This window comes from Sinocyclocheilus rhinocerous, unplaced genomic scaffold (assembly GCF_001515625.1).
Source record: "Sinocyclocheilus rhinocerous isolate Xijiao unplaced genomic scaffold, SAMN03320098_v1.1 scaffold68, whole genome shotgun sequence".
Lineage (NCBI taxonomy): Eukaryota > Metazoa > Chordata > Actinopteri > Cypriniformes > Cyprinidae > Sinocyclocheilus > Sinocyclocheilus rhinocerous.
This window is the reverse complement of record NW_015666487.1, coordinates 277,550-289,635: the sequence shown is the minus strand read 5'-3', so window position 1 is coordinate 289,635 and position 12,086 is coordinate 277,550. Positions and strand designations below refer to the sequence as shown.

Sequence of the window (12,086 nt, the reverse complement as noted above, 5' to 3'; positions counted from 1 at the left end):
TACAAAACATATATGAATACCCTTGGTGATACCCCTAGAGATCGAAAATAAGCAGGAACCCACCTGCTTAGATTCATGCTCATAACATTTTTGGAGGCCTTCTTTTTAGGTGTTTTGTATTAGTTCATGTATAAAGACAACCTTCCCTCGCAAACCTTTCATTAACGGCTAACATAAGCTAGCAGCTGCAGATGTTATACACTGTTCTAGACGAAGGGTACACAAGAAATGAGTGAGAAGGGGTTTTTAACTCTGGACAGCACTGTTGTTGATTGCTGGGGTCGCGAGGGTCACCCCAGGGGCGAGAGTGCCGGACTCGGCCACCTCTGGATCTGTGAAGTGCTGCCTGACGTCACCCCCTAGTGGACAGGAGCTGATTTCTTACCACTTACGTTCACACACATCTTTCAATCAAACATTGGTCACGTGGTCTGTGTTTTCCCTGACTTCGATGCACTCGATTTCCTCTCTCTCCCTCTCCCGCTCCCTCTCTCTTTCCCGCTCTTTCCGTTTGGCGCGTTTCTTTTTCTTGTGCCGCTTCTTAGAGGGCGGGAAGAATGTCAAAAACACCGGTAGGATGACGAAACAGTGCAGCACTGTGCAGCCGGCCGTGAGAAGGGAGCACTTGAACAGTGTGTAGGTCAGGTTAGAAGGCACAAAGAGAAGAGGCATTATCCCAATTACAAAACACGAGGTGTTCTGCAAAATGGCGGCCCCATGCTCCTCTAAAGAGATCTTGATGCACTGAGTCCGCGTATGCTCAGTGGCCAGTACGAACGTGTAGAGGTGGGGGGCACAGTGATCCATGGCAAAGTTGAGTGTATAAATAAGGCACAGGATTGAGATACTGTCCATGTCTACATTCCAGAGCGTCATGAGACCCAAGACACCCAGTTCCACGGAGGTGACAGTCAAGATCAACCAGAAGTTCCCCAGTGGGTTAATGACCAGGAAGAAGGTGAGGATGAGAATGGTGAGCACGCTGAAACCCGATGTTAGGATGGGGGAGATGATGGAGGAACTGTAGCGGTCCATGAACACGAACGTCGGGTTGAAAATTATGAACTTGATGCTGTTTATGAGGGAGAGAGGTCGAAGTCTCTCCAGCAGCTCCACGACCTCCTCCCTGGTCTTCTCGGTCGTCCTGGCCACCAAGTACATCTTGGACGCGATGATGTCGTACTCGTCTCCGTTTTTGGAGAAAATGATGTCGTCCACAAAGTGTTGATATTCTGGGCTCATCAGAAAAGAAGTCTTGAGGATGTTGATGAAATCACTTTTGGTTGACACACTGACATTCACGACCCTCAGATAGTGAAAGTAATTATCGATCCATGAAATCTTATTAAAGCCCTGGCCCAGCGTCTTGAGGTGCTCCTGTACTGTGGAGTTCCAATACTCAATAGGTTCGTAGATGTAAAACCCAATCACCGGACTGTAGTTGCTAAAGTATTTCTGTTGGGTCAGGGCGAACGACACGCTGGGCGAATTACTAGCTAGCAGATTAATTATGTTGGAGCCGTCGCTGATTTGTAAACATCCCATGAAAGAAAAGGAGGCGTAAATCAGGTAGAGGATAACCACAAACGGCTTGACGTAGGTGTTGGTAATCCATTCTGTGTAATGCTCCCTTAGGAAGTGCTGAATGAAGTGGTTCTGGTACGGTACGCTGTCGTGGTGAGTAGACAAATCGTGGCCGTCACTCATCATGGTCTTGAACCAAGTGGGCTGGCGGTCCAGATACTCCACCGAGGGGATCTTGCAGCAGAAGACGCTGTGATAGCGGTTTTGCTCCAGCTGCCCGGCAAACACCAGGCAGGAGCCATAGAATGAGAATACGTAGAAGTAATTCACCAAGATTGCTACACACATGCTCTGGCAGAAAACCTTCACGGATTCGATGTTGGTGAAAGGGCTGGCACCCATGCCGAAGGTGATAATATAGAGCGAGCTGGTCATGGTGTAGCACACCATCACGTCGGCGAACGCATCTGCCACTCTCTCCTTGAAGGGCAAACTCTCTCTGGTTCTTCTCCAGCCTGCCAGAAGCTCAAACACACCCTTTGTTCCATGGCCTGAAAACAAAAAAAGAAGCAATTTATAGTTTGATGCACGGAGAATTCACAGAGAAACTTGATTACACCGCATGTGCAATGTCAGCATGAATATAATCTTCAAAATTGAAAAAAATGATAGATGTGTCAGTTCCAAAATCCAACAACAGCCAAGTTTCAGTTGGCAATATACCTTTTTTGCAGTGAATTTTAAGTATTTGAATTAAATTTATTAGAAATATATTCCAAACCATTTGTCCTAATATATACAATTTTACTTTAATCCCACAGCCCTCAATCAAGTTTGATTTTGAATATGAATCTATATAAATACATTAAATAAATAATAAATGTGTACGGTGGCCGAGAGAGCTCAACGCGCTGTAACTTTTCTTCATTTGCATGTGTTGTGAGGATTTGCAGCGCGTTTCTTCGTTTGCATGTGTTGTGAGGATTTGCAGCGCGTTTCTTCGTTTGCATGTGTTGTGAGGATTTGCAGCGCGTTTCTTCATTTGCATGTGTTGTGAGGATTTGCAGCGCGTTTCTTCATTTGCATGTGCTGTGAGGATTTGCAGCGCGTTTCTTCATTTGCATGTGCTGTGAGGATTTGCAGCGCATGTGTTGTCAAACTGATGAAGATGTTTTCTTAATTTGCTGGTGTTTTTTCAATTTGCATGTGTTTTCTTAAGTTGCAGTGCGTTGAGCTCTCTCGGCCACCGTATTTAATGTGTTAAATGAGAGATAATTTATTTTCAGTATGAATACTTTGCCATGATTAAATTGTACAGTAGAGGCCAAAAGTCTAATACTATTAGTGAAAATGCAACTATTTTTTTATTTTTCCTATTTAATAAAAAATATATAATTACATCACTACATTGCATTCATTAAATTATCAGCCTAAAAAATTGACTAAAATGTTACCACAATTTACCTAAAGTAAAAAAACTGTACAGAATCCTCAAAGTCTCTTAGTCATTTTAAGTTATGTTTCTTTGTTTTTTTTTCTTCTCTACTGTACAATTTAAAATAACAGTTTTCAGAAGCATACAACTTATATTTTATATTAGTATTCCCGGTGCCCTTAGACTTTTGGACCCCACTGTGCATCAGCATTTTTTCAGTCATTGGCTAGATATTGGCATGGTTATCGGTCATAATGGTCAACCACTAAACATGAGTTATGGAATAATAAGCCTTTCATGATAGCTGTAAGATGAGCAGTAATTCAATTACTCTTCTACCATCCACCTATGAGATCGCTCAAGCTCATACATCACATCTAGTGTGTGCACACTGTCGCTTTTGAACATTTTAATACATTTGACTTTCATCCATCCACTAAATATTTCACTCAGCATCAAGGACATCTCAGTTCATCTCTACACACTCTGTCGCTGTCAAGAATATGTCGCAAAAACTACTGTCTTACCTCTTTCTACAAAATCATAAATTTTCATTGACCTGACAGACACGGAGAAAAAACTAATTAACCATAAAGGATTACGCCAATGTAATGAGTCAGATGGACTGGCTTTCCCTGCTTTTAGCTTTATTAAGAGGAAGATCAAGTCCATTAGCTTGTGTGAATTCATCTGCAAGATGAGGAGGGCACATGGTGGGCTAGTGGTCACCCGGTGGCCAAAGATTCAGGTTGCTAACGCAAAGACTGCATGTTCAATTACATACTCATAGAAGGGGCATCACAATCTTTCTTTCATCATCAAGCACACTTAAGATAGGTTGCTCCAAAAGGGCTGTCCCTGCAATTATAGGAAGCTGCTCTGAATAAAACCAGCTGCTAAATGGTAATTAAAACCTAAACTACTGAACACAACGTTTGGTAGAATTAAAACTTTCAGACATCTGAGTGTGAGCATGGGTCACCACTTGCCACATTATATATATCAACAAAATCATTGTATGAGGATTTAATTTGTTGACCCTGCCATCTCATGAACAACACTATTACTGCTTGAGCAATTCTTTTGCATTCTCCTATTAAGAAGATTAATTAGATTCATGAAGTGAGTGCCATTTATTATTTGGAAAATGTGCAAAGAATTGTAAGATGCTAATGGATGATAAGCAAATTTTCACTTCATCTTTGCTAAATGGAAATTGTAATCTCTTGGCTGATGGAGGCTAATTCATTTAGTTCAGTGATTCCCAATCTGGAAAGTTTCATTTGTGTTTTGTTAATAAACTAAAACTATTCAAAAAAAAAATAGTGTCGAAATTTTTACTTAGAAACTATTAGTAAATTACAAAGAAATTGCAAGTGACATAATCCATTTTTAAGCAATTTTGAAATAAAAAACTTGAATACTTTTTTTATCTTGTAAACCTCTTTGTTTTATTAACAACAAAAAATCTTGCTAGTATGATAATATGCTTTGTATGCGTGTATGTTTTGTATAATATGCACAAAAAATAAAAGTAACATCTCTGTAAATTTAGTAAAAACAAAACAATAAATATCACTGAATGTCTCAAAGCACTGAATTCAGTATCAATTCAATTCAGTAACAACAAAGACAGATGATATACTTTGCATCATAATTCACAGTAAATGCAAACACTGAACTCCACTACATTTTCTGCAAAAAATAACCATAACTTTCCATGTTATTTTTTAATTAACCATACACATAAAACGAGGATATTTTGCCACTGGCCTGCTATAAAGGTCCTCTGACGGTCTTCTCATTAACATTTGTAAAAATGTGTTTCACTCGTGTGATACATAAATGCTGATATGAGTTAAAATCAGCACATCACTGGTTTGGTGCCAATGCAGTGATATTTCAGCCTTACTGATGAGCCATAAGTCTAAAAAGATTGGGAAACACTTATCATAGCATTCTTATTATTAATTCCTGCCATTTTATTGATTTAAATATTAAAAATATAAATATTTGAACAACAAAAACACATAGATAATTTAGGCGTTAGCATTTCACTGTTCTGGTTTTAGACATCATCACTTTTCAGATGCTAACAAACATGATTCAAGAGGGATTTCCCTATGTAGGACAAATGAGAGTTACAGGAATGGTACTTCTAAATGTATGACCACACTCTTATTCAGAATGACATAGTGATTTCTTCAGTGTGGGCCGAGAATGAATCACCACAACATAAATGGAGTGCCATCAGGCTGCTGGTCAAGGGCAGAAAGAAAATGTGCTCAGTTCTAAAGGTCTCTAATGAAACAGGACAAAGAGACAAAACATGACTAAACTGCATATCTGCCTAGATCAAGCCTTTTTTGTCTTATGCTGCCCAACAACTCAATGAGGGAGGCTCAAGCTGTCTTCATCTACACCAAATCCGTTTCTTATTATGCTACATATCATTTAGAATTAACATAATCCAAATGGACATTATTATAAGGACTTGTGTCTTTTTTCCTTAAAAATTCGGAAAGTTGTTAATTACAAAGAAAAAAGATAAATAGTTTTTCATTACTGTAATCTTTTAGTAACCTCAATATTTTCTAATTTCTGTTTTATGGGATTAATCTTGCCAAGTACCTCCTCAAACTTGCTTAAAGGTGACATATCATGAAAATCTGACTTTTCCAGGTTTTAAGTGTTATAATCAGGTCCCCCGGTGCAACCAAGGACCGGGGACCTGATTAAAAAAGATTAACCCAGTAACTTTGTTATGGTAAGCCTTTTTCTGCAAGCGTCTGAGAAAACGAGCGCATCTGATTTCGCTCCCTTGGTGACGTGGCAAAGGGATCTCATTATAATATTACCGCCCTTTAATCTGTAAGTTTCCACCCACGGCGCCGTCATTTTGATTCCGCAAGCGACAATGGTGTACCAGCTCTAATGCCCTCTAACTGTATAAGCTCAGAAAAGTAATATTATTACGTAACGCACGTTACTTGTAACGCGTTACCCCCAACACTGGTGACAGCCGCTTTCTGTCAGTGTGCTTCGGATGTGTGCACTCAGAAAACCGTATATCAGAAGTTTAAACTCGTATGGTTTAAAACGCATGATTTCAGCGCGATAAACATGATAATCAGAACCAAAACAGATGTTTTTTTAGCAGATACGAGCTGTAAAGGCGCAGTTCTATTCTGGAAAAGGGGCGGGGAGCAGCAGCTCGTTTGCATTTAAAGACACAGGCCCGAAAAACAGCGTGTTTCTGCCTCCACTCAAAATAGGCATTTTCAAAATGATACAATAAATTATCTGTGGGGTATTTTGAGCTGAAACTTCACAGACACATTCTGGGGACACCAGAGACTTATATTACATATTGTAAAAAGGGGCATAATGTGTCACCTTTAAGTGCCCCCTGTGGTAGCTGGGAATCACTGGGTTAGCGCTTTAACAAATATAAGAAAAATATTCTTTATTATATTCTCTCCATTATAAATGCTTTCAGTTATTAATATCCACTATTATATTATTCTTTTATTTGCTTCTCCTTTGTAAAACGATTCAATTCCATCTTAATTCTGTCATCTTGTGACAGTATGCAAACGCTTACTCCTAAAATAGCATCTACTGTATGGCAGTGATTTTGTTTTAAACAAGCTCTGTCAAAAGGGGTCCATCCATTCAAGGCTGTAAATTAAATCGGGGCCAGTAGAGGAGTGCATAGCAAAGTGACATCTTGAAACAAGATTGACATGTTTTACCGCAGCAGCGGCGCCAAACGTTAAGGAGTGCAGCAGCAAATAGAGTGTATTCAAAACTGAAAGCACAAAGCCGCGAGCTGGCATGAGAATGCTGCTTATACATTACAGAGTAAGACAGAGATTTTCAACAACGTCTAGGATGATTTCACTGGACCAGCACAACAGGGACAATGGGACTCTCAATATGTTGTCATACTTCAACATTATCATATACAGTATTATTAACATACAACAGTGAGGACATACAGAGAAAACCCACTAAATAGCATTTCACCGTAAACACTGTACTTTTCACTAACCACCTGCAATCCATCTTAACAAGACGCAAAATGTTAAAATTAAGTAAATGTATTTTTTTTTTATCCCAGACAACCCTTTCTATGCAAAATAAGTTTAGCACAGTTTTATTCACAAAACACTCTTATTCATCGAGTGATGGAAAAGAGCAATATACCATACAGCTGTGCATTCATTGTACAATGTTGGAGAAGCTTTGAAAGTCTACCTTGCCAAGTTACAAGCTAAATATAATTTAAACTATTTAATCTACAACCAAGCTACCATTTGAAAAAAAAAAAGATGAAAAACTAGTTAAATGAAAAATACAATATATATAATTTCTATAATAACTTAAGTAACACTCACAATAATGTCTCATTTGTTAACATTAGTTACATGAACTAACTATGAGCAATATATTTTTTACAGCATTTAAAAACCTTTGTTAATGTTAATAAAATACAGTTGTTCATTGTTCATGTTAGTTCACAGTGAATTAATGGTAACAGACAATTTTTTTTTATGTATTAGTAAATGTGACCCTGGACCACAAAACCAGTCATAAGGGTCAATTTTTTTGAAATTGAGATTTATACATCATCTGAAAGCTGAATAAATAAGCTTTCCACTGATGTATGGTTTGAAAATCTGGAATCTGAGGGTGCAAAAAAATCAAAATACTGAGAAAATCACCTTTAAAGTTGTCCAGATGAAGTTCTTAGCAATGCATATTACTAATCAAAAATTAAGTTTTGATATATTTACGGTAGGAAATTTACAAAATATCTTTATGGAACATGATCTTTACTTAATATCCTAATGATTTTTGGCATAAAAGAAAAATCGATAATTTTGACCCATGCAATGTTTTTTTTGTCTATTGCTAAATATATACCCAATCGACTTAAGACTGGTTTTGTGGTCCAGGGTCACAAATGTGAAAGTTAACATAGAAGTATTGCTGTAGAAGTATTGTTCATTGTTAGTTCATGTTAACAAATGTAGTTAAATAGCATAAATGAATGAAACCTTATTGTACAGTGTAAACATAATTTATATAATAATAAATAAACCTAAATTGGAACAGGTGAATTTATAGTAAACACAACAAAAAAAAAAAACATAATTTACAAGTCTAAACCATGAACATATAGGGATTCAAATGTGTGATTCATTTGTGAATCTGTTCATTTACATAAAATGCCCAAACAAACTGATTCACTAATGAATCTGACTTTCCAGTGCTACAAAAGAGAGAAAAATGAAACACTGTTATAGATAAGATACTGAAAAATGTAGTTGACAAAAAAACAACAACAACAACATAAGTGTGTTACTTAAATCAAATATGATTTTAGCCTTTCTACTTAAAAATATCACGTTGTCTTGCAAAACAAACTCCATTAATCTCTGCTTTATTCACAACTTTAAAAAAATGTATTTTCTTTTTCTACTTTTAGTTTGTTACTTCCCAACAATGGTAGTCGAGCAGACTTACAATATTTCAAATAGCAGATTCGGTTCCCAGGGTAGTAAACAGGATTGTGGTAAAAGCATCCTACACAACCCAACACTCAGAACTGACCTGCAAAAGGAGAAATTGCACTGCGCAAACTGTGTTTTTGTGGGTGTGTTTGTGTGTTACCGGATATGCATAATTCCTTTAGTGAATCTGGTGCTGAAACAATGCAGACCGCGTGCACAAATAAACAGTGGGCGCAGTTCATTCATAGTGAATTCCCTCCCCCAGAGTGCTTCTCCCATGCTAGTGAGAACACCTAGGGAACTGAACTGCAGTGTACCCTGCAAGTCTCACAAGGGGTACGGTAGGAAATAAAGGGCTGTACCTCATGTCTCTGGGTGCTGGGGGACAGGTACAACATTCCACATAGCTAAGGAGGGCAGTTTGTCACAGGCCTCCCGTGGACAGTTCCAGCCGGCCCCGGCTGGAGGAAAGCTACTCTGAGGCCGTGGCTTCAATATAAAGAGCTGCATCACCTCTCTCGCTGCAGTGCAGTGAGTCATTAAACAAAATTACTGCTTTAAAACTTCAGCACCAGAGCAGCTGCAAACACATCCATCACTGGCAGGAAAACATCCTACAGATGGACCCTTCGTACACCTCTCATAAAGCATGTCCAGTTGTGACAGAAGATGGAAAAAATATTACACGGATTTCCATACCGTGTCAGTCTTTCTGTGCAGCACTGACAAGACATGTACAACAGCCTATATATCCTCTGAAGAGATATTCTTGTAGTAGTGCAGTATATTTTAGTTATTTTACTATTTATATTTATTTTCAAGTGGTATTATCACATTGTTTGGACATGCAACATGGTATTATCATCATAGTTCTTTTTTGTGGCAAATGCTACAACAAAATGGCTTGATTTATTTGGAGTAATTCACCAACGGATTCCCTGCGGTGAATGGGTGCCATCAGAATAAGAGTTTAAAGAGCTCATAAAAACATAAATTAATGTCTTATGAAGTGGAAAAGTTGCGTGTTTGTAAGAAACAAATCAGATGTTTGGACTCTCATTCTGACGGCACCCATTCACTGCAGAAGATCCATTGGTGAGCAAGTGATGTAATGCTATATCTCTCCAAGTCTGTTCTGATGAAGAAACAAACTCATCAACATCTTGGATGGCCTTACAGGGGGCTGAGTACATTTATTCCTCAATTATTCCTTTAATGTGCTTTTTATGCATTCATATCATATCTTGCACAAATTTATTTCTCAAATAAATATATCTTGCTTTTGCAGTGCAAAAAAATTGTCTTTCATTTTATTGCATGACATTATCAGTATAAAGGCAGCACTGTTCATTCAAAAATAAAAATGAAACATGCTGAGAACGCTGCATTACAAAAATGCCCAAAATTAGCATCTCCTTTGACAGTGAACATGTCCTTATCTTAACATGGCACACATCACAGCTCACCGTTAATCCTGCTGCTAAGGATTAGGTGTGCGACATGCACAAAACTCAACACAACACAACGGTGTCTAAGTAGAAAGCTGGGCACTTTGCAGAGCCAGTCAAACGATTGCAGTCAGAAGATGGAGAGGATGTGTGACACTTCTGTTGTAACGAGAATCATTGTATTGAAAGGCTTCTGCTTCTTGTGGCACCCCACACATCTGTTGCATCTGCAACGGCTAATGAAAAAGCATGTGCAAATGCACCGCATGTAAATCAGCAGAGGGCTTGAGTTACGCGCACATAATTTCATTGGAGTGGACCTCATCAATCCTGCTGTTGACTCTACGAACCATCATTTAGCTGTGTTTGGCAATGAACAAGTTTCCATTTTTAACCTTGGAATTTCAAGATTGTCATTTCAATAGAAACAGTACAATGCACTACCATTCAAAAGTTTGGGGTAGGTAGGAGTTTTTAATGTTTTTAAAAGCAAGCATTTATTTTATTAAAATACAGCAAAGCAGTAATATAGTGAAATATTATTACGAAATATAATATGATTAATATATGCATTGCTTTCATCATATATTAAATCAGACATATAAATAAGAAAGAAGAAACTGCCCTAAGATCTTTTATGCTAAACATAAAGAACCAATCTAAAAATAGCCAAGAGAAAGTACAGTACAAAGTATTCATATATGAAAAAGGCTGTCCAATAAAAAAATATTAATTAAAAAGTTGGGGCTTTATATCCATCTCGAATGAATAGTTAAAACTTTTAGATCTTTCTTATGGCCTACTTTTCTGCTGAGATGCCGAATGAGCTGAACAAAACGCCCTGCATTTATTGTGCCATGGGCCACACTAGTTCAACTATTGAAATTTCTTGACCTCAAACCCACAATTTAATTGTTCATTATCAGTTTCGTACAAAGTAATGAGGCTACTTTGATATCAAAAAGACAATGAACTACAACATACAGTAGAAGCTAGTACAGTTTTAAACAATACATCAGCCTTAAAAAGAAAGCAGCAATCAAGGAAGTGGTTGAATAGCTCATGATCGCCCTTTTCCATCACTCACTTTCTATACGCCGTGGCTTCAGTCACATAAACTCATGGGAGAATCTACCTTACAATCTATGACAGCATTTCATGTCATTGTAAAACATGCCACTGTCAGCATGTGTCAGTGTGTTCAAGGCCTTCACCGGAAGATCTATTTCTCCCAACAATTGTGCTCCCACACTAAAAACAGCACTTTTCCTTTTAGTGGTCTAGAAGCTTAAAGATGACAGTAAAAATATTGTCAAGTTGAAACAGCTTCAATTCAAAACACTCTTGTATTTTTAATGCCAATTATTCCACTTGAAGCAAGCCACTAAACGAAAAAGAACCCATTCCCGTAATTTCCAATCTTGCATAATTTTCAATCAGAAAAAAAACCTGTGAAACATAAATCATACAACTGAAGGATAAAAGGACTGGAATATTAATGACAAATGAATAGCTGGACGTCTGTTATTATTTCTATTTCACGCATCGATTCAGTAGTCGCACATCATGCCTGACCAAGCTATGCGAATTAATTGTTTTCTCTTGGCTTGCCATGTCCAACAAACCTTTCTCATTCTGATTCTTCCTCCTGACAATGGCAAATTATCCAGCCACAGGCTTAATGGCATGTAATATGTGACGCTTGAAGACATTTGTGATAAGTAGTTCATTGGTAAGACCCCTAATCTCTTCCCCAGGACTTGCTCTTGCCTTCTAGCACAGAGGCAAATCAATGGCATTCAACATGGCCAGTTTTCAATCTACTAACACCCCATCATCTATATTTTCCTGCGGGAGACAGCAAAGGTCTGCTGGAAATGCTGGCGGTTGCACGTGTTTGTTTCTAGAATGGTGACCGAGATGGGATTGGGCTTCCCAGGCACTGTCAATGTGTGTTAGCCATGACCAGGCACAATCATGCTTGTGTGGAGAGAATTGCAAGGAGACGGTCCAGATCCCAGGGCACATGCTGTTCCACAGTCTGTGGCCCTAAATGAGCTCGATCAATAGCACTGACGTGCTGGAGAGTGACTACGCCACTGCACACACACACACACACACACACACACACACACACACAAACACACACACACACACAAA

General features: G+C 38.3%; 1 protein-coding gene across 1 annotated transcript in view; it reads right to left on the bottom strand.

Annotated features, from left to right (window-relative positions):
- Nucleotides 1-380: 380 nt before the first annotated feature.
- LOC107732383 (patched domain-containing protein 1-like) overlaps nucleotides 381-12,086 on the bottom strand; it is a 20,656-nt gene continuing 8,950 nt past the window's right edge. Inside the window, exon 3 of the mRNA XM_016543683.1 lies at nucleotides 381-2,075. Within this exon, the coding sequence (XP_016399169.1) occupies nucleotides 412-2,075 (1,664 nt within the window). The 3' untranslated portion in view covers nucleotides 381-411. The remainder of the gene's footprint in view (nucleotides 2,076-12,086) is intronic.